This window comes from Diospyros lotus, chromosome 8 (assembly GCF_014633365.1).
Source record: "Diospyros lotus cultivar Yz01 chromosome 8, ASM1463336v1, whole genome shotgun sequence".
Lineage (NCBI taxonomy): Eukaryota > Viridiplantae > Streptophyta > Magnoliopsida > Ericales > Ebenaceae > Diospyros > Diospyros lotus.
Window position 1 is genome coordinate 37779601 of NC_068345.1, and position 22798 is coordinate 37802398.

General features: G+C 40.1%; 4 protein-coding genes across 4 annotated transcripts; 1 reads left to right on the top strand and 3 right to left on the bottom strand.

The window, feature by feature from the left end:
• Positions 1-698: 698 nt before the first annotated feature.
• LOC127807785 (pentatricopeptide repeat-containing protein At4g18975, chloroplastic) lies at positions 699-3454 on the top strand. The gene is made up of 7 exons (XM_052345887.1): positions 699-1010; positions 1114-1215; positions 1328-1404; positions 1606-1702; positions 1893-2036; positions 2402-2614; positions 2874-3454. Exons 1-7 carry the CDS (start codon positions 948-950, stop codon positions 3084-3086), a joined length of 909 nt encoding a protein of 302 aa, XP_052201847.1. The 5' UTR covers positions 699-947; the 3' UTR covers positions 3087-3454.
• A 44-nt stretch (positions 3455-3498) lies between these two features.
• LOC127807783 (subtilisin-like protease SBT5.6) lies at positions 3499-7504 on the bottom strand. Its single transcript, XM_052345885.1, has 8 exons — positions 7214-7504; positions 6915-7107; positions 6639-6815; positions 6119-6230; positions 4961-5623; positions 4512-4869; positions 4206-4419; positions 3499-4132 (listed from the first exon to the last, which is right to left on the bottom strand). The coding sequence occupies exons 1-8, from the start codon at positions 7298-7300 to the stop codon at positions 3597-3599; spliced, it is 2340 nt and encodes a 779-aa protein (XP_052201845.1). The 5' UTR covers positions 7301-7504; the 3' UTR covers positions 3499-3596.
• A 57-nt stretch (positions 7505-7561) lies between these two features.
• LOC127807784 (subtilisin-like protease SBT5.6) lies at positions 7562-11430 on the bottom strand. The gene is made up of 9 exons (XM_052345886.1): positions 11293-11430; positions 10987-11179; positions 10689-10868; positions 10242-10353; positions 9616-10165; positions 9419-9525; positions 8927-9284; positions 8489-8705; positions 7562-8403 (listed from the first exon to the last, which is right to left on the bottom strand). Exons 1-9 carry the CDS (start codon positions 11377-11379, stop codon positions 7865-7867), a joined length of 2343 nt encoding a protein of 780 aa, XP_052201846.1. The 5' UTR covers positions 11380-11430; the 3' UTR covers positions 7562-7864.
• A 1311-nt stretch (positions 11431-12741) lies between these two features.
• On the bottom strand, positions 12742-22798 carry LOC127808641 (subtilisin-like protease SBT5.6). Its single transcript, XM_052347213.1, has 13 exons — positions 22703-22798; positions 22342-22492; positions 22189-22271; positions 21298-21582; positions 17611-17667; positions 16941-17133; positions 16584-16772; positions 16132-16243; positions 15216-15777; positions 14808-14911; positions 14147-14501; positions 13515-13728; positions 12742-13318 (listed from the first exon to the last, which is right to left on the bottom strand). Exons 1-13 carry the CDS (start codon positions 22796-22798, stop codon positions 12786-12788), a joined length of 2934 nt encoding a protein of 977 aa, XP_052203173.1. The 3' UTR covers positions 12742-12785.

The following is a 22798-nucleotide window of genomic DNA, read 5'->3' on the forward strand; positions in this document are numbered from 1 at the left end:
AGAGTTGCCTCCTGGTTTCCAGATCAGGGCATTTGCAGCGGTGTGCCATGGCCGAGTGAGGAATGGATCCAGACGGTGCTGATTGTTGATTTCTTTTCTTTTTTTGGCTTATTGGCTATTTTATAATCTAATTTTGTGCATTCTAGAAGAAGAATAATAATTTTTGCGGGTCACTCCATTTTAACCTCTAAACTAAGCATGGCAGTGCCTCACACTGATTTTGTTCCTGTTGGTCAACTCTGACTGACTGTGAGCCCATTTAGAAATTTATTTGGACTCAGCTCAATCTCAAAGCTTAATACATTCTTTTAGCTTATTTATATCTCTCTTGTCGGATTTATCTCACATCGCATAAAATAGGATAATGATTTTTGGTTTAAAATTGGACAAAAAAATCATGATCGGAATGGAGTCAAATCGAAATACAAAAATTGAACAGAAATTTCATCCTATTCAACTAATGATATATCATTATTGTTCTATAAAATATTGGGCTAAGAGCTTAGCCTGAATATCCGGCTCTTCTCTACAGAAAGTATTCGAAATAGCCCACCCTGGCCCAATAAATTCACAACCCAAGCCCAATTAAAATGGGGCTGGCTCGCTTTCTCCCCCTCCCCTCACCTCTCTCTCTCTCCCCATTTGCAGGGGCCGTCGTTTTCTGGCACTGCCAACCATAAATCTTAGCCCAATATTATCCTAATTCTATAAGCGTTGTTGTCTGTTTACTTCACTCCTGAACAGTTCCTAGTTTTCCATCATTGGGTTTGCTGGAAACGGACTAAACTTCGGGGTTTGGCTCCTCTTTTCCTCAATTTCTTTGATTGGAGCCATTAGTTTCTGGGCGAGTTTTGGGAATTATTCAAGATTTTGAACTTTTCTCACAGTTACTCGTCTCAAAATTTTTATCATTCTGGGTTGAAGTTGCTTCAAGTGCAGAACAGACCATGCTGGTTTGCAGTACTCAAAATCCGATTTACTTGCAATTTTCCTCAATTGGGGAAAAGCAGGTACAGGTGTTGGGTTAATATACTGATAATTTTATCTTTGAACTAAAATCTGTTGTTTCTGTGCCACATATTTATTGTTCCGAACTCTGTTTTGGCTTCTCAGATTGGGTTTAGCAAATTAGATTCTTTGTCAGTCGTTGGGGGTTCAAAATGTAGATTATCTTCCTCGCAGAAGGCTACAGGGCTCACTGCTTTTATAGAAAAGGTAAGAAAGGCTAATTTATATGAGCACTTTGTATATATTTTCTCACTTTTAGTTTCTTTGAGCTATTTGGGTTTGACTTTTATCTTCAAATGTTCTGTGCTATTTTATGTAGGTAGCTGGCATATCTCTGGTCTGTTGTTCCCGTATGCAAATTGGGCGGCCTTCAAATTATTCCAAGGCTGTTGAGAAGTAGGTTTTTGATCTTGCACAATCTTCTTGTTATGTTACCAATTTTTTGTTCGTTGATGTTTTAGACTTTTAGTGTAGCTTATAACTGTATAACCTTCTTTATTGAAAGCATTTGGCACCTGTGCCCATTTGCCACTGCAAAAGTGTTTTCCTAGTTTTTAATTTTTTTCCTTACTGAGGTTTTCTTGGCATGTAATGCAGGAAAATTACGAGGAAAGTTAGTAAGAAAGAGCACCACTTATGGACTAAAAGAGATTCAGCTGGATCTGGGCAAAAGGCATTGAATCTGGTTCAAATTGTATGTTCAATAAGTTGTTTATTGTTCTCCAGAAACCTGTATTTGGTCCTTCTGTTTGTTTTCTTGTTAAGCAACTCGTATTTCATTTGTGTGAGACTGCGTTTTCTCACGGATGCTAGTTCTTCACATTTGGAATTATAAAAAAGTGCTTTCAAGTAGATCAACTTGTCTGTAAAACTAAATTTGGCAGGTTTCTGGGCTTCCAAATGAGAAAGGAGCTGCTTATGGTGCGTTAGACAAGTGGGTAGCTTGGGAAGCAGAATTTCCATTAATTGCTGCTGCTAAGGCTCTACGAATCTTGAGGAGGAGGAATCAGTGGATTCGAGTGATCCAAGTATGACACTTAGCAAATATTTTTTAATATTTTTTGAGCCTGTGAAGTGCCATATTTGCAATGGTTGGTGCAACATATATGCCTTGTTGAATTGACATTTGATATAATCTTAGTGACAAATAATGCCAATGAACTGGCCCTGCATATTGCAAATTCCCTAAGCGTCAGCGGTATGGCATGGTTGAGCGATGATGCTATTATCTATGTATGTTATCGTATGTAAATCAGTTTCAATGATGGGGTCTAATGTATCTACAATAATAAAATGGTGAACTCCGATTAACACTTAAGATTAGTGGGTTCTGCTAAAGTTTAAATGTTGACTCTATTCAAGGTCATTTACCTATTCCCCTAATGCTACTCAGGTTTCCAAGTGGATGCTGAGCAAAGGTCAAGGAGCCACTATGGGAACATATGACATCCTTTTACTTGCATTTGATATGGATGGAAGGGTTGACGAAGCTGAATCATTATGGAATATGATTTTGCATACACATACACGTTCAATATCAAAGCAATTGTTTTCTAGGATGATCTCCTTGTATGATCATCATAATATGCCAGACAAGATAATAGAGGTATCACAGAGATTGTTCTCACTTTCCCCCTCACTTTATGAGAAAATTTGGAGCTGAATTTAAGTTTGTTTATTTTGGAGTTAAACGCTGAATTTTTCCTTGGGTTTCTGAAATCTGACTGCAAGCCAGTGACAGAGGCCTCCCAGGATAGATTAACCTTCAGTTTATTGGGAATTCTGCATTCTAGGAAGCTGAGGCATGTAACGATAAAAAATATATCCCTCATGCTCAACTTACAAATTTTCTTGTATAACTTCAGGTGTTTGCAGACATGGAGGAGTTAGGTGTAAAGCCAGATGAAGATAGTGCGAGGAAAGTTGCACGTGCCTTCCAAAACCTTGGTCAAGAAGACAATCAGAAGCTGGTACTGAAAAAGTACCAGAGTAAATGGAAATACATCCATTACCAGGGTGAACGGGTTAGGGTGAAAAGAGATCCATGGGGTGAAAAATCTTTCGGGCTTTCACCATAACAAATCAGAGTTTCATTCATGCTATCCAATGTTAGTATCTTGCTCTGAATGGTGCTTGCTACAAGATTCTGTACCATTGCTTGGGCTTGCAGTGACTATTATAGACACAGATTGATCAACCTGAGGCCTTATCAGTGGAAGGAAATCGACTTAGCTGTATGGTATTATTTCATTTGTTCATCCCATCCTTCTGATATTCCTGACAAAGGACACATCATGTCCAGGGCTGGAAAAATGAGATGCACTTGTGGACAAAGATGGTTACCAATTGGGTGATTGTATAGTTACTTAGACCTTATTTTGCAACTGGAGGCAAATTCAACATATGGATTGACATGGTGCCATTGTAGCCTAATCGTTTGTCTTTGGTCGAAAGAGTATTCACTCTGTGCGTTTCAGTACAACTTTTAAGTAACAAAAGTTTAAGCAATTCATTGAATCATTTTCGTTCAGGACATCAACCAGCAATCCCTTCAATAATTTCTTCAGCAAAACAAGAGAAACAAGAAGCTATGCCAATGACACTGCCATGGGACTGCGGACAACATGGACTCCATCCGTCCAAGTGAACCATCCAAATCTATACTCATTTTTGCCAATTGTGCCTGCTATTTCTTTCTCTGCCTTAACTGTTATCATGAATCTTTTCTTCTGGTTGACATGATGAAACAGCAAGATAGGAGGAGACACCTTTACAGAGAATCCCAGGGGCGGTTTCACCCTAGACAAGTACAAGCTCTTGCTACCGCCAACATTTGTCACAGTTCTCTCCACAGTCACTGTGCCATTGAGCTTGGAGATTGCCAGGGATGGGTAATTCAGGTTGTTTGTTGTGGGCATCACTTCTGGGCACCTGAATGATTTATCCAGACCACTAATTGCAATGCTGCAAAGGAAGAGAAGGTAATCAGTGTAGGAGGCATCATACACCAGTCCAGGATCCGCTGCTCTTGTCGGCCTAAAGTGACCAGCCCCAAACTGAAAAGGATTAGCTGGCTTGCCTGATGCTGCGGTTATTGGTTTTCCCATGTTGTCCCTTACTCCTGCTGCAAATTCAAGTGTGAAAGTTGAGGCTAAAGCAATGGATACTTAGCAATATAGTTCAGAGCAAAGCTGTACCAGTGGTTATAAGGGCAGATCTTATTGCAGCACTGCTCCAAGTAGGGTGTATAGCTTTGTGAAGAGCAGCTGCAGCCGCCACGTGAGGGCAGGCCATAGAAGTTCCAGAAAGAATGTTATACTTAACCACCCGAACATCATCAGCTAATTTTGTGGTTGAAGATCCTTCACTCCATGCTGCTAATATATTCAGCCCTGGAGCCACGATATCAGGCTATAAAGAAACAGAAATGCAGCACAGTATCAACAAAATTTGAGCTGCAACTTCATTAATTGCCAACACATGAAATTGTCGATGATTACTACCTTAAGAATGTCCGGGGTGAGTGCATTTGGGCCCCTGCTGGAGAACCCAGCAATATAAGGTGCTGGTTTCCAGTGTAGCACAGTCCTTGCTGGGGCAATATATGCAGTTGGCTTCTTGGTAGAGTTGATATAATCGAGAATTTTGATTGCATTATCTGAAGTCACTGCAGTTGTAGGGAGAGCATGTGCATCAACTATCAACTCAGCACCATTGGCTGGGCTGTTTCCTAATATGAAGCCAATGCCACCGGCCCTCTTCACCTCCATGCCCTTTCCAACTCTGCTTCCATTTCCTCTCAAGCACAGCACTATCTTCCCTCTGGCCTTCTTTGGTGACAGTGACCCATCAAGGCATTGCCTGCAAAGATTTCAAGTCCAAATCCAAGATCCATTTCAAATCCTACACTCAAATCTTCTGGTAATGGAATTTGAATCAGGAGAAAGATTACCCGGCAATATGATTCTTTGGTACACTGGGGGCCACGATCTCTGCTGCATAGACCAGCGGATACAATCTTTTCTCAAGCTTGTATGGAGTTACTGTTTGTCCCTGGATTTTCATTCCATTTCCCAGAAAAAGAGGTGCCAGAAATGCACGGTCCACGCTGCTAGCACCAACTGTGATGATCCATGGTGCTGGATTCGACAATGTTGAGGGGGCAGGGCCTTCATTACCAGCAGCGCAAGCCACCACAATATTGCTTTTTGTAGCATGGAGTGCTCCAATGGCTATTCCATCTTCAGTGTAAGGTATAACTGAGTTCCCTCCGATGGAGATGCTGAGCACATGAATGCCATCTCCAATGGCATCGTCGATGGCTGCTAGCAGGTCCTCGTCCAGGCATATGTCTCCTTCTTCTTTGCCTTGGCCTGGAATTGGCCAGCAAGTTTTATACATGGCTAGATGTACTAGTGGTGCCCCGCCAGAGGCAGTGCCACCAGCAAAACCGCCAAGGGCAGCCACATTCTTGACCCTCCGGCCGCCAACAGTAGAGGATGTGTGAGTGCCGTGCCCATCTTTGTCACGGGGAGATCGGTAGTCCATTGAAGCGTTTAAAGGACCATACTTGTGTTCATAGCCTTTGAGGTAATATCTAGCCCCAATTATCTTCCTGATAAATAATATTTTTGTACATGCATCAAAATGCATGTTTATGTTATATTAATAAAAGAAGTCCTTGTTTGAAAAATGTTCTAAATGTTAATACACATTTAGGGAAAATGATATCCTCACAGAATTTGGAGAGTCAAAGTTAGAAAACAACAATCACAATCCTTACTTTCACTTGGGTGGAGCCAGTTACATGAATCCAGATCTCCGGCCATCTCTCTATTCATGGTCATAGCTTCTGGAAGAATGTTGTATATTATGTCATGTCTAAGAATTTCTCACCTTTTGTTTTTCTCTCCCTCTTTTGCTATCACTATTAGTGCTCTTTCATATGTCTAAACCGTCTTAAATTTGATTCTTTCATTTGATTTTTAATGGGCGCCACTTTAATCTTATTAAATATCATATTGTATATTGTATTAGGTATCATCAAAGTCAGAAAAATAGATAGAAAGATACATAAAGAAGCTATGGATATGATGAGATAAGGGCTCACTTGTTACAATGTGAAGAGTTAAAAGCATCTCCTCTTTGGCAGATTCCTTTCCATGATTTTGAAACTGGTCCCATCCCTTTGTCCTCGAAGCTTTTTGACTCTGGCCAGATGCCTAACCAACCACCACCATTTTCATCAAACTTGTATTCATGCTGCTTAGGACCCCCATTGCCACAAAAGTCATCAACACTTTTTGAAAGTATTATACATCTTTTTCAAGGTCTATTCATGGAATCTTTTTCAGAAAAGGCTGATCAGAACGCCTTGAAAAGCAATGTGTGACCATTGGTTGTTGATGTCATTTTGTGTAGACCTATCATATCGTTTAAAACTTTATCTATACCCTCATAAATTCTCATCTAATGATGGGACTATTACGACTCAATCTCACAATGGTAATCTATTGCTGAGATCTTTGGTATATTACTTAAGTCTCTTGAACTCAAAAAGTTACATTCAGCTAGCACGTTTACCTGAGAACCCATGGTGTATCAAAGCCAACCTGGATTGACTGACTTACCACTGTCCAAGAGGCCAACTATGATGTTTTTGCCATATCCGGCTTTGAACAACAAGTTATCTTCTTTGTTAAACTGGCTGAATTGCTCCTCCAGACCAAGAAATTCCCATGATCTTGTTGTCTGTAGAGAATACCTTCTTGGTTGGCTTGGAAACACAGACACCACTTCATCCAATTCTGCCAGAAACCATAAATCCATTCTTCATTAGCGCAGTGAAGAAGAGAAAGGTAGAGAGAGTTTCCAAGGAATTAAACTCTTCTGTCGGTGCTAATTACCAGAGAGTTTTGAGGCTTCATCCGGAGAGAGTACTGCAGAGAAGCCATCGATGCTGTTCTTGTAGCTGTAAAGAAGAGAAGACTCAGCTTCTTCCTCGGTTTCTTTCACAGACGACAGGTAAGAGCGGTGGATTTCTTCAATTTCCTGCAATGTTCTCTCTCCATTGTGTGCTCCAAAGTATACTATATACACCTGTCAGTGAACACAACTTTGTTGATTTAACCATTAAACAGATGATATACACAGGAAAGAGGCATTGATCTGTTTATATGACTAAGATAAAGAGGAAATTAGTAACCTGTCTCTCTGCACAGGGAGCTAAGATAGGAAGGAGAAGAAGAAGAGAGAAAATTATAATCTTATTTTCCATGAAAAATAGAATCATGGGAAAGTATAAGGTCTGGTTTGAGAAAAATTGTTGTATAAATAGGCTGCCTATCACTTGTTATTATTGGTTACTAATGAAATATCCTCTTTATATTACATGGTGAAAGTAATCGTCATCTTAGCTTTTTCATGAAATGAGAAAGTGACAAATTCATCTACAGTAAAGGTTTTGTGTATAAACTAGTTGTAAATGATTTGCATTATTGATCCTTTAGTTTTAATAATGCAAAAAGGGTCCCAGGTGGAGTAGTCATGTAAACATATTTTAGAATAACATTGTCATTCTTTCAAGAACGGGCATTAATCAAATGTACAAGGCAGTTTATCTAACAAGTTCATGACTGCAAAACAATTATAAGATGAAATCAGAAATAAATATAATTAAACACAAAAGCAATTTGATAGGTAGATCTTGAACCTAAATATCCTTCTAATTATTCAATGCCATACTATAAAACAAATAATTGACTGGGTATGAGCTACAAATCTAAAGTCTCCCTACATTTGGAAATATATATATATATAATTTGAAAAAAAAAAAAAAAAAGAAGAAGAAGAAAAACTAAGCCAATGACACTGCCATGGGACTTCTAACGGTGTGGATTCCATCGTTCCAAGCGAACCATCCAAAACCAGTCTCGTTCTTCCTAATTGTTCTAGCTGCGTAGCTTTCTGGTTTAACGGTAATGGTGAAGCTTCTCTTCTGGCCGATATGACCGAAGTACAACACCGACGGGGACACCTCCACCGCCACTCCAACCGGCGGCTTCACGCAGGAGAAGTACACACTCTTCCCGGTACCGCCGACGTTAGTCACCGTTCTCTTGACTGTCACTGTTCCATTGAGCTTCGAGATAGACAGAGATGGATAGTTCAAGTCGTATACCGGAGGAGAGACTTCGGGACACTTGAACGAACGATCGAAATCTGTAATCCCGCTGCTGCAGAGGAAGAGAAGATAGTCCTCGTACGAGGCGTCGTAAACCAGGCCGGGATCTGCCGCCTTTCGTGGCCGGAAGTGGCCGGCACCGAACTGGAAAGGATCGGCCGTCTTGCCATTTGATTCGGTTATCGTCATCCCGATGTTGTTCTCTGTCCCCGCTGCAAATCATAATTTAAAAGAACACTAAATGGGCCGTATATATGGTAGATAATTAGGCTTTTTGAATTGATGGCGAAATTGTACCGGTTGTTATAATGGCAGATCTTATGGCGGCGCTACTCCAAGTGGGGTGGATGGCTTTGAGAAGAGCAGCCGTGGCGGCGACATGAGGGCAAGACATGGAAGTTCCAGAAATAACGTTATACTGAATGATAGGAGAATCGCCGTCGTCCTTTCCAGGACGAGATGTTGCTTCAGTCCATGCTGCTAATATGTTCAAGCCCGGAGCTGTGACATCGGGCTATAATTCATAGAAGAAAAAAGAAGTATAGATATTAAAAGAAATATCAGACTTAGAACAATATAATAAATGATAAACCTAGCTATTCAAGAGGTAAAGATATTACTGAAAGATAAAAGATAAACCTATAATAATATAATCAAGAATAAAACTTGATGAAGAAAAATGAATCTGATTTTAATCTTAACAATGGATTTGGGATGCAATTAATTCAGTATTACCTTTAGAATATCAGGGGTGAGTACATTTGGACCTCTACTGGAGAAAGCAGCCATGAATGGATTTGGTTTAGTCTCCAAAACTGTTGTTGCCTCGCCGATGTACGCCGTTGGATTCGTGGTAGTATTGATATACTTGAGAATTTTGACTGCATCGGCGGCATTCACGCCGGTGGCCGGAAGAACATGAGCATCGGCCACCAATTCAGCGCCGTTAGCAGGACTGTTTCCTAAGACATAACCGGCGCCGCCGGCTCTTTTCACCTCCTCACCCTTTCCAATTCTAGTTCCGTTTCCTCTCAAGCAGAACACTATCTTCCCTTTCGTCTTCTCCGGCGACAGCGATCCAGGTAGGCATTGCCTGCAAAAAAATTCTCAGTCGGATTCCTTGAAAGTTTGTTAATAAAGTACAAAATCAAAAGCTCACCAATAATTCCACCTATAAACAATTCTTTCAAATTAAGATTGTATAACAAACAAGAAGAGAACGAATACCCTGCAATATAATCATCTTTGTTCACACCAGGGCCCACGACTTGGGCTGCATAAACTAGTGGGTACATTTTCTTTTCTTCAAGCTTGTGTGTAGTCACCGTTTGTCCCTGTACTTCGATAAAACGAAGATGTAATATTTATCCACTCTAGACAAGAAATTAACCTAAGAAAATCATCCCTACTTTCCTGGAGCTTACCATAATTTTCCTGCCATTTCCAAGAAAAAGAGGACCCACAAATGATCGATCCACGCTGCTAGCAGCGACAGTGATGATCCACGGCGCCGGATTGGTCAAGGTCGCGGCGGCCGGGCCGTCGTTCCCGGCGGAACAAGACACCACAATGTTGTTCTTCAGGGCATGAAGGGCTCCAATGGAGATACTATCATTATTGTAAGGCGTAGGGTCATGGCCGCCAATTGATACGCTTAGAACATCAACGCCGTCGTGAATGGCGTCGTCGAAGGCGGCGAGCATGTCCTCATCGAAGCATGTATCGCCGCCCTTGGGCATTGCCCAGCAAACCTTGTACATGGCAACACGAGCCAATGGGGCGCCGCCGGTGGCGGTGCCGCGAGCAAAGCCACCGAGCACCGACACGTTCTTGACCCTCCGGCCGGCAACAGTCGACGATGTGTGAGTCCCATGGCCATTTCTGTCTCGGGGAGATCGGTAATCAGTTGAAGCATTAAGATGGCCATAGTAACTTTCGTAACCTTTAAGGTAGTATCGACCTCCAATTAGCTTTCTGCAAAGGTTGACGTGTTAACAAGACAATATAAAATAACTTTCTTCTTAATGAGTTTATACATAAATATACTTACTTGTTACAATTTGTTGAGTTAAAAGAATCTGCAGAAACACACTCTCCCTTCCATGATTTTGGAACAGGGCCCATTCCTTCGTCACTGAAGCTCTTTGACTCTGGCCACACGCCTGACCATAAATAGCATACAGTCTCACCAGACATGAAATGACAACAATATTCTTTCGGATTACAACATTAATATTAAGTCGTCAAATTCAATATTCGATTGGATAAAATAATTAAAATTTCCTTATATTAGTTATAATGTTGGAGTAACACAAGAACGTTTTAATCATTGTCTCATCTGCTAACAAAAATGACTGCTCATGTCAAACTGATCATCATTTTTCTTTTGATTAACGAGTTATGATACATTAAAACACTAATGTGAGGAAAAGAAAATCAAGAATGCTATTTACATATACAGCCACATGAAATATATATAATGGTAGGATTGAATTACCAGTGTCCAAGAGTCCAACTATGACATCCTTCCCAAATTCTGCTTTCAACAGCATTTCTTTTTCACGAACTGGGTTGAGTAGATTTGTGGTTTCAACACCCGCAAATTGCCATGTTCTTGTAGTATGCAACGAGTACTTTCTTGGGTAGCTTGGAATCACAGACACCACTTCCTTCAATTCTGTCACAGAAGGAACCATTAAGTTTCAACGATCAGAGAGAGAGGGGGAGGGAGGGAGAGAGAGAATTAAGCTATCGTGACCAGTTGATTAATTAATTAATTAATGTTCAATTATAACCAGAGAGCCTGGAGGCTTCATCTTTGGTGAGAACAGCGGCGAAGCCATTGATGCTGTGCTTGTAGCTGTAAAGAAGCGAGGCCTTGGCATCTTCCTCGGACTCTTTAACAGTCGACAGATAAGAATGGTGGGTGTCTTCAATTTCCTGATGCGTCTTCTCTCCACTGTGCTCTCCAAAGTATACTATGTAAGCCTGTCATTAACCACACACAAATTAACCTTAATCTCCTGGTCCACATATATATAAACAAATCTAAATGTTGAAGAGAATCAGAAAATCAAAAACAGAACTAAAAACTAATTAACCTGACGCTCAGCGCATGCAGCGAATAGAGGCAACAGAAGAAGAACGAGGACAGATAGAAGACGATTTCTCTCCATTGTTGATGCCATGATGATGAATTAATTGCAGCAGAATACTAGAGCGGCCTCGATTATTTATAGCTTTGATTGGGTGAACATGATCGTTGGTTTTCAAGTTTATCTTCTGTATATGTGGTGAAGCCGTTGTAGAGTTCTCGTGGGAGAAAAACATCTAGCTACCCATTTAATTTGACCAAAGTAGAGGGGCATTATGGTTCAAAAGTCTGACTTGAAACCATGCAATTGGAGGTTTCATTTCATCAAATAAATAAATAAATAAATAAATAAATAAAGAAGATAAATGGCCAGTTTGAAAAGAGATAGGTTCATAAAACATAATACAGTTTTGCTATTTGAACGGAAACAACTTCGAAATTTTCTCGGAGATATCTCCTCTGAGATATAGATATATATGCATATAACCATTATCTTGAGAGATATGATCCTGCAAACAATATTAATCTTTTTCTGCCTCTGTTTTTCTTTCTGTTTTTTGATAGAAAGAAATATGTTCGATTAGATAAAGTCATCCCTCCAAGGGGATGAGCAACAATATTGATCCCAACCCTTAAACAGAACTCGATCTGTGGTTCATTTTTTCTTTTTTGATCTTCTTCCTGTGTCAAATTCCTCGTCTGAATTGAATAGCTCATCGTCCTATCCTTAACGGCCTCAGTCTTCCTCGACCTTGTTTTATTTAACTGAAAGATTCATCGGGAATATATAGGAATATCGAAATTATACAATACAAGATAATTATATCTATTCAGAACTCTTATATGGAACACCATGCATAATGATGTGATGAAACATAAATGCAATCATAGTTTTCTTAGTTGCTTTCATTACCATCGAGAGTAAACGTGCATAATCAAAGTTGAGGGGGTGGGTTCTAACCAAGGATTTCTCCTCTATAACCAAAATTTAAATATTTGTTAAAAGTTAACTTATACATAAATTTTTATTGTGGCTGAGACCCATAAAATAAAGTAAGAAAAAAAAAGGGTAAAAATCAACTTGGTTTCCTCAGGAAGCTAGACGTGGGAAGCTTACAAGTATCACAAATTTGGTTTTTTCTTTTCTTTTTTTTTTGAGTAATTTCATTTTAGTTCTTATTATTTAATTGATGCCTTATATATTTGGACATGTATTTAATGGTGTGATTTGGTCGTTTATTTATTTGGTTTGGTTTGATTTGGTTTAATTCAGATTTTGGTCTCTATGAAACCTAAACCAATTCAACCACTAATAATTGTATATGTTATATAGTTCTCAGAGGATTATCAATAATTTTTGTTGATCTACCAGTAACTAAACAATCATCAAGATATTAGTTACTTTAGGTTTGAAATTTCATTAATTGTTAATCCCCCAAGTACTACCAATTAAACAGAAAGCAAGAGAAGCAATTTATTAGTAACCGAGGACAACACAGGCTATGCCAATGACACGGCCATGGGACTCCGAACAATATGAATTCCATCACTCCAAATGAACCACCCAGATCTAAACACATCTTCCCCAGTTGTTCCCGCTTTATCTTTCTCCGGTTTAACCGTTATACTGAAGCTCTTCTTCTCGCCGACACGCCGGAAGACCAAAACAGCCGGCGACACCTTCACGGAGAATCCGGCCGGCGTCTTCACCCTCGAGAAATACACACTCTTCGCACCGCCAACATTGGTTACAGTTCTCTTCACGGTTACTGTTCCATTGAGCTTGGCGATTGCCAAGGATGGGTAGTTGAGGTTATACATTGGGCTTGTGTCAAAGCATTTGAATGCTGGATTTAGAACGAAAGATCCATTGTCGCATAGGAAGAGAAAGTAATCGGTGATGGAGGCATCGTAAACCAGCCCTGGATCTGCCGCCTTCGTCGGCCGGAAGTGTCCCGCTCCGTAATCCAGGGGCCTTGCCCGATCGCCGGATTCTGTAGTTATCGGCGTTCCCATGTTGTTCTCCAGCCCGGCTGCGAAAACTTAAATATTGAGTCTAGATATATACACAGAATGAGAAGTGAATGTATAAATACTTCGATTTTTGTGTGATGAACGTGTGGAGGGTAATGTATGAGTCTACAAATACTTAAGTAAGAAGTCATGCCTGGTAGGGCCGACTGAACTAATTGATATATTGAATGGTAAAATATGTTAATAATGTGTTACCAGTGGTGATCAGTGCAGATCTTATGGCGGCGCTGCTCCAAGAAGGGTGGATGGCTCTGAGAAGGGCAGCAGCAGCTGCCACATGAGGGCAAGACATAGAGGTTCCAGAAATTATGTTATACTTAGTTATACGATGATCATCTATAAGATTTGTGGGGGAAGACTCTTCACTCCATGCTGCTAATATATTAAGTCCTGGGGCAATGATGTCAGGCTACAAAAGAAGAAAAGTTACAAACATGAAAGCAGTGTGGTATAAAATTATAAATATATATACACAGAACTCTTTACTTTTTAAAAATTGTACTAATTACCCTACTATTGAAAAGTCATATCAAAATATTACCCTGGATATTAAATTTACCTCGCATGAGATATCCCTAAAGTTATATAAAATTATAAGAATTTCTTGAAGATTATTCGTTTGAGGAGAGATTACTGTAAATTCCAAAATATAGGGTAAACACTATAATTTAGTAAAACTTCGTAGATGTCAGCGTAATATTTTACTTTTTGAAAACTCTCCTTCTAGCCCAAAAAAATGATGCCAAACACAGCCCTAGATGCATGAAACAGGGTTCTGAGCCCTAATGTTGAAAGATTTAATCAACACGGTGTTATTATGGTATTACCTTGAGAAGGTCTGGGGTGACCACATTCGGACCCCTGCCGGAGAAGGCAGCGACAACTGGTGCCGGTTTATTGTGTAAAACAGTCCTTGCCGGAGCAATGTACGCCATCGGCTTATCGGTGGAGTTAATATACTTGAGAATTTTTATGGTCGCATCTGAGTTCACTGCAGTTGCCGGCAGAACATGAGCATCGATCGCCAATTCGGTGATGTACGGGCTATTACCCAAGACGAGGCCAACACCACCGGCTCCTCTCACCTCGACGCCTTTTCCGACTCTGGATCCGTTTCCTCTCAAGCACATCACTATCTTCCCTTTCGTCTTCTCCGGCGAAAGAGATCCAGGTAGGCATTGCCTGCAAAACATTGATTCTTTGTTCAATTTTCCATTTTTTCACTGCTTTGGGAGCTGAAAACACTTATTTTGGTTTATATGTAGCTTTTATCTAAAAGAAAACGTAAAAGCACATTTTGTATTTGTTATATCCCAAAACTAAACTAATTGAAATCAATTTTTCATAAAAAGTTCCACAGAAATTATCAAATGTGTTTTGTTTTCAGAATTAGAGAACAGTTTTGAAATCATAATTGGAATATATATATATATATATATGCATATATGTTTTGTTGAAAACATAAGGGATGAAGAAGAAGGATATTACCCTGCATCATCAACATTGGACAGGCGATCAGGCTTTGCTACCTGTGTTGCATACACTAGTGGGTACATTTTCTTTTTAAGCTTGTATGGACTTATTGTTTGTCCCTGTAAAGAACAACAGGAATGTATGTCAAGCAACTACACAAAGTCTGTTTATCCTAGTATTTTTCAATTTTCATGCACCCTCCCAATCTTCGTATAATAAGACCTTAATTAGAGTACTTTGTCTGTTGTAAATTTATCCACGGATAATTATTTGATTTGTATGATGTTTAAAATATGAAGATTATTTTTCGTATTTATATCAAATCTTAAGCTATATGGTGTAAAATATGAAATTTATTTTTTTTTTTATTCTAAAGATTCAACCTTCAACAGTTAAAAGGACCTATAAAAAGCTAAAAATTACCTCAATTTTCATTCCATTCCCAAGCCAAAGAGGTGCCAGAAACGATCGGTCCACGCTGCTTGCACCAACCGTGATCATCCACGGTGCTGTATTAACCACCGTCTTAGCGGCCGGCCCATCGTTTCCGGCGGAACAAACAACCACAATGTTGCGCTTGGTGGCAAAAAAAGACGCCATCGCAGTTACATCCGCATTAATCGGCATAGGCCCGTTTGGCCCAATTGACATGCTGAGCACATGAACGCCGTCGCCGACAGCATCGTCCATGGCCGCTAGTATGTCTTCGTCGAAGCACGTGGTGTCTTTGAGTTTGCCGTCGGCTGGAACCACCCAGCAAGCTTTGTAGATGGCTAGATGTACTAGTGGTGCACCGCCAGAGGCGGTACCGCGGGCAAAGCCGCCAAGCGCCGCCACGTTCTTAACACGCCGGCCGCCAACGGTGGATGATGTGTGAGTTCCATGGCCGTCCTTGTCGCGAGGAGATCGGTATTCTAGCGAAGTGTTTAGCAGGCCATAATGCGTTTCATAGCCTCTAAGGTAATACCGAGCTCCAATTATCTTCCTGCAATTAAAAAATGTAAATGTGTGGTTTATTCCTTGCAGAAACATATGATTAAGATGATTTGATGAGGTAATTAAAAGAATGATATATTCTTGTTTTGATGTAGAATAACATCATTTTATATATATCAAAATGTTATATGAAATCTTTTGTTTATGGTAACAATAATTTTAAAATATAAATAAGTGACTTAATTAGTGGTGTTATTTATTTTCAAGTCATTGAATCTAAAATTTGCTGCTCACTTTGGTTAAATTTTTTTCACTAAATTTTGTATTTCTATATTAAACTACCCTTCTTTTATGCATATATATATATATATGGGCTGGATAAAGAAGGTAAGTCTATACTCACTTGTTACAATGTGAAGAGTTAAAAGCATCTCCTGTTTGGCAGATTCCTTCCCATGATTTTGGAATGGGTTCCATTCCTTCATCCTCGAAACTCTTTGATTCCGGCCAGATCCCTAACAAACGCTTTGCTTATCAATATTTTCATCTACATTAATTTATCATCTACATATGCTATAAAAGAACCAAGAAAATATTTCATAATTGTGTAGGGATACACATCATAAGAAACTTTATATACATGAATAATGATGTTGAGATACTAATAATGGTATGTAATATCGGGGTCCTATATATATGGTAATAAAATTTGAAAATTCAGAAGATTTATGAAGTGAACAGTACTCAACAAATAAAATAATGATGGGTTTTAAATGCATTTAATTAGAACCAGCAAACAAATATATTTCTCCTTGGGATTGCATACGTAAATAATCGCATTAATTAATTAATTACCACTGTCCAAGAGGCCAACTATGACATTTCTGCCATATCTTGCTTTCAGCAGCAATTCATCGTCTTTCTTCCTTTGGTTCAGTAGCCCCTTCCCAGCATCTTCTAAACCAAGAAATTCCCATGATCTTGTAGTTTGCAGAGAGTATCGTCCTGGTTGGCTAGGGAACACAGATTTCACTTCATCCAGTTCTGACAGCAGGATGGAATTAAACCATAAATATATTCTTCATATAATTAGCACAATATATATTATTTACCCTCTTTTTCTCTTCATAATTATTCCTTATCTAGAAGAGAGTTTGAAAGGAAATTAATTAACCCATTATTTATTATTATTAATTAGTAGATTTTAGTTACCAGAGAGTTTGGAGGCTTCATCTGGAGTGAGCACTGCAGCAAAGCCATTGATAGTGTTCTTGTAACTGTAAAGAAGAGAGGCCTTGGCTTCTTCCTTAGTTTCTTTCACAGACAACAGATAAGAGTGATGGCTTTCCTCAATCTCATGGAATGTTTTCTCTCCACTGTGCTCCCCAAACAATGCGATATACACCTGTTAATTACAAGCACAAATCAAAAACTTGCTATATATAAATTAAATTTTTTATCTTCTGATGGGAATTTCAAAAAAATGTATTTGTAACTGAAAAACCCCTTAATTTTCTATTTTCTATTTGAAAATAAACCCCTTTTGCAATCTTCATGTTTTTATAAAAAAAAATAAAAAAATCTAAGAAACAAGCCTTGATTTTCATGATTAAACCATCTCTAAACTGTTGTTTAACAGATACAAGAGTGATAACGAATAAGGATTTATCAAATGAAAATAACGAAAAAGGGAAAAGTGAAAGAACTGGCCTCATATCGAAACCTCTTCTCTATTCCAATTTTAGTCTAATTGTATGGTTCTTATAAAAAAAAACATTTAAACATCAAATTTAGTATTCTTTGTTTATAATATTTGTATAAATGCAAATGAAATACGCAAATCTAAAGAAAGAGAGTATGCATCAAGAAGAAAATTGCATACCTGTGGCTTAGTGCTTGAAACCAAGCAAGAGGATAGACGAAGAAGAAGAGGAAGAAGCTGCAAAAAGAAAATCCCAGTTTTGTCCATTGTTGATGCCAGGAACTATAGCAACTTGAGGTTGCATATAGTGGTGTATATATATAAAACTTTTTTAGTTTTATTTTCTGGCAATTAATTAATGCTCTCTACCTGTATTGCGTAAATTAAAAACCAATCAAGGAAACTTACAAAAGATAGATAATAACTTCCGTTACAAATGCAAGTATTTTCCCTTCTCTCCTCGATTTGGTAATTGAGATTGTGAATATGCTATTTTGCAATGTTGAGTAATCAAACAGTTCGGCTTATAAAACTTTAGCAATTGTATATTTCCACTGTCATTTTTTTATATATGGCAAGTTTTTTTTTTTTTCCTCATTTGTTGTAGTCTATTCTCAAGGTGAAGTTCTCCCAGAAGAAGTACCATTTTCCGAGTACCATTTTCCGAGGAGAATAAGTTTTCTCAAAGGAAATTAAAGTTCTCCCAAACAATAAAGGTCACCTGATGGTACATTCTTCACGTCAAGCATTACACAATATAACTCGGTTGAGTATTTTTTTAGGAAAACAACACGGGAGTTCTTTTCCTAGACAATTATGCCTTATCATTGCCCCGTGCAATGATAACTCACCTCAAGGCACTTTTTTTTCGCTTAGCCCAAGATGTAACACCTGGGAATAATTTGAGGATAAAGATGATATTTGATAAAGGGCATAAATGGAATTGTAGAAAAAATAAGACTATAGGACACACTAACACAGCTTTGGACGACCAAATTAGTCTGAGGGAGTACCTCAGACCCTAGATAATTAAGAAAAAAATGGTATAGTATCATCGAGTAGAATAAATTATGATTTTTGGTGATGAAAGAAATGAGATCGAGAACAGTTTTCGGTATAGCAAAAATACAGCTGCTAGTTAGGTCGTATTATCGAATTTTTATAAACGATGTCCAAAAAGTCAACAGAGAGTGTCAAGGACTAGTATTCGATGTATAGAACAACCCTTAAGTGATTTCAGGTTGGATCGAATGGATTTGAGGTCAAATCAATCAATCGGGCCTAAGTGTAATTTTTTAAAAATGCCCGAGGGAGGTCAAAACGGTAATTTTTTGAAAGTTTCAAGGGAGAAATGAGAAGTACTAATCTTAAGGGTCTTAGTGATGGTGCTAGAAAGATCAGGGACTTGAGGATAAGGGCCAAAATGCAAAAGAGAAATTCTAAGAGGCTAAACTGCAATTTTTAGAAAGTTGCACATGCATGGCCGATTTGGCCGTGGATTTGGCCAGAAAATCCGGCCATTTGGCAGCCTAGGGTCGTCAGGGAGTGGCCTAGGGTGGTCTAGGAGGCGTGGGGAAGAAGTTTTGGCCAGAGATCGGCCACGTGTGGGGTCGTTTTTGCCTATAAATACTGAGGGCTTTCGGCCGAATTTGAAGCACAAATCGACCTCGATTTTGGATGATTTTGGGAGCTTTGATAGAGGGCTTTTGGTCTCTAGGCATCAAGGATCGTTTTGGGAGTGTTTTGAAGCATTTTGGTGAGCTTTTGAGGGTTGTTCGAGTTCGGCCGAGGGTTAGAAGCGGACCGCCACCGCCGACCTGTAACCAGCCATTTAGAGGCCTTGCCAGTGTCCTTTCGGCCTGAAACCGGTGGGTCTAGGATCGATTCTTCAAGGGCTTTCAGACGGTACCGGTTTTGTGGCCATCAGAGCAACCCCCGGCTACCGGCTCGAGGTTGAAAACAGTGGCGTGTGACTGCCATGCGCCAGTCTTTACTTCCAGCCCACTCGCCCGCGCGTGGAGGCGCGTGCCATATAGGTAATTTCTGATTTTTTTTTCCAAAATTCTTAGAAAATTATTTTACGAATTATTATGTAAAAATATTTGAGAAAATAGTTGTATAGATATTTATTTTGAATTATTAGAGAAGAAAAATATGAGAAAATAAGAAAATTAAGGAGAAAATTATATTATTGGGTGATTAGGGTACCTTGTGGCTTGAGGTGAAGTGACTCATGCAAAGTGAGAAGAGGGCACGCAAATCGAGGTAAACCGCGCTTGTCAATTTGAAATTTCGTCTAAAGGTGAGTGGTTCTACCCGAAAAGACTTTAAGTGACATGTGAATGGTTTACTGTGAGTGTTCATCCCTGTGGCTTGGTTTATTGTGATGGATTGTCCAAACGGCGGTTATTTACACATGCATTAAATTTCGTACAGTAAATTTCATACATCGAAATGTTGATTTTAAGCTATGCATGTTATGATTTTCGACATTGGCTTGTTTTGTGTCATCCATGTAGGACGTGGGTTGGTAACCTGTGACGTAGCCCAGAATGACAGCACTCGGGATGCGTACCTAGGATTAATGCTAGGTAACCCATTTGGGACGAGGCTGAGACGGACTTCACCCTACGGGACCCAAGTGGCGGGGCTGAGAGTGGACACCACCCCGGTTGTTGGCTCAAGTGGCGGGGCTGCGAGTGGACACCACCCCAAGTTCTTTTGAGCAATAGCATTAATGCCGAGGTGACGTCGATTCCGAGGATAGTGCTGATGTGACACTCTTGGGGCCAGGGTTGCGTTGGGTTTTGAAATGCTTTTGAGTAGGAGCATAAAGCCTAACAATGACAATGGGGTGATTCCCGAGTTCATATGTTGAGGTTGTCTCTCTTAAGCAGGATTGGTTTACCAATGGATCGGTGTGGTCGTGTTGCCTTTAGAGAGATTACATTTTCCCCGGTTAGGGCTAAATGCTGTGTGGGATTTTCTTAGGCTGGGCATGTCAGGATTTATCGGTTTTATGCATATGATTTTGCATATCTGCATGAAAATATTTTTGAACTCTCACTTAGATGATTCAGCATCTAATTTGGACTATGTCCCTGGAATATTCAAATGTTCCAGGTGAATGCAGTGGCGCCAAGGGAAAGAATATCATCGAGATGTAGCGGCTATGTTTAGTTTTCGTAGGTTTTTGTCCATGATTACGATATTCAGAGGTTATGTAATATTTTGATATTTTCATGTGAAACATCGATTTGGTTATTGTAAAAGGAATTGTCAGTTAAGGGAATTGTCGGTTAAATATTATTGAGGTTTCAATCTTGCTTCCGTTGATGTGATTGATATTACTTGTCTTAGTCTATTAATTCTTAAATTTTGATATGCTAAGAAGGTACGATCGGGATTGTCGAAAAACGATTATGATAAGAGTATGTATATCGAGAGACTTATGTTGTATATAATATTAAAAAAAAATATTCCCGAAATCTCGAGGTAATGCTCACTTGGGAAAACGGGGCGTTACACAAGATGTGCCGGGCTCCTCGATCTATCCCAATTTTGATGAATCAACAGCAAGGAAAGCAAGACAAAAAAAAAAAAGAAATACAAAAGCCAGACCATGTCCAAAAATTCTTATTTTATTAAATAATGGGGTTACGATGCTCGACCATTTACATAACACTAAAAGCAAAAGAAGCAAGAGCCACTCTAGGGATCGATGATAGGTTGATCTGGCTGGGTAGAAATAGAAACTTCACCAAGTTGCTCGGTGATTTCTCCTGGCTAACCCCCCGCACGGGAGGCCATCCACGACCTCCTTGGAAGGGCCACGGTAAGATTAGTCTCAAGATAGAATAACCAAACTTGCGCCAGCGCTGCATGGAAGCTTTCAAGATATTGCCTAAGGGCTTCCTTCTTTGCACGCTTGAGCACGGCTTCCAAGCAGGCAGCTTCATGACAAGTGGCATCTTGTTCGACCTTTAACGCCTCAATTATTTTTGCCAGTTCACTCGATCTCTGTCGAGCCACATTTCTTTGATCAATCACTCTCAGAAGACCGGACTCTGCCTTCCCAGCCTCTACCTCTGTCGACGCAACCTGGTTATAAAGGCCGCCCGACTCGACCCTCAATTGTGCCTCGACCCACTCCTTTACGATTTCCCAAGCCTTATCAGCCCGTTGCCTCTCCACCCCCAACTAAACTTTGACCTTCTCGGCCTCAGTCTTTTGCAACTTCGACTCCATCAACAACAAATGGGTGGTACTATCAGCGCGCAATTGTAGCAAATCTACCCATCGATACAACCCCCTCCTCTCCCAGGGCGGCAAGCCTCTTCTAATCAACATCTAGGAAGAGATGATCCGCGACAAACTTCCCTGGCCGGTGGCATGGCTCTAGAGGCTTTGGGGATTAACCTCGGCATCATCACAACCCCACAAGTTCGGCCTCAGACCACGCATCAATCGAGAGGGCATTGGCTCACCATTAGCCCGAGGGGTTCGAAGCATCAACAATCTGATTTAAGCCCGAGGGACCAACAACATCGGTAGCAAACCCAGAGCTCAAGGAGCCCAACACATCAGGAGCTTGACTCAAACTTGAAGGCCCAGGTTCGTTAGCCACCTGACGCCTCTTCTGCTAAAAAGAAGACTCTTCGACCACTAGTAGGGAGAGAGTACCAGTGGCAGCCACAAAAATTGTTCGAGCGAGAATATGACCTTTTGACTTCACAGTAGTGGCTTCCCTTTGCTTACAATCGCCTCGGAGGGCGCCCTAGCACTTTTCTCTTCCACATGCCTCGCCATCTCCTCCGCCGTCAACTTTGGCACCATTTGCCCTGAAATATGAAGCCCCAATAAGAACCATGGTTAGCAAAAACCAAACAAAGACACGTAGCAACAACGTACCCATGTATTCGGATAAAGCCTGGGGATCCGCCTCGAACTCTACGAGCTTCGCAGACTCAAGCTGGTGGGAAAACGTAAAGGCATCCGCTAGGGCTTGGCCCTCTGGACCTAAGCTCTCATACTCTGCCTCCATAGGAGGGCTCAATTCCGACTACCAACATAAGGGAAACTTCAGATGGCCATACTCATCTAAGAAAAAATTGAGTTCTTTCTCTACCGAGGCCACCTTAAAAAAGCTGTCCTTAAAATGCTTAAGGGAGGAGTGAAGGCCTTCAGCAACGACTTCCTCGTGCGTTCGGTTAGGGAAATCCAACTACCCCAGCTGACCCCCTTCCAATGATAATTGTGAAAAAAAACCCACCGTATTAGGTCTACAACCAAGAAACTCGACCAGCACCTCAAAACCACTCATGAAGTCCCAACCATTTGGATGAAGTTGTGTCGAAGCAACATTCAT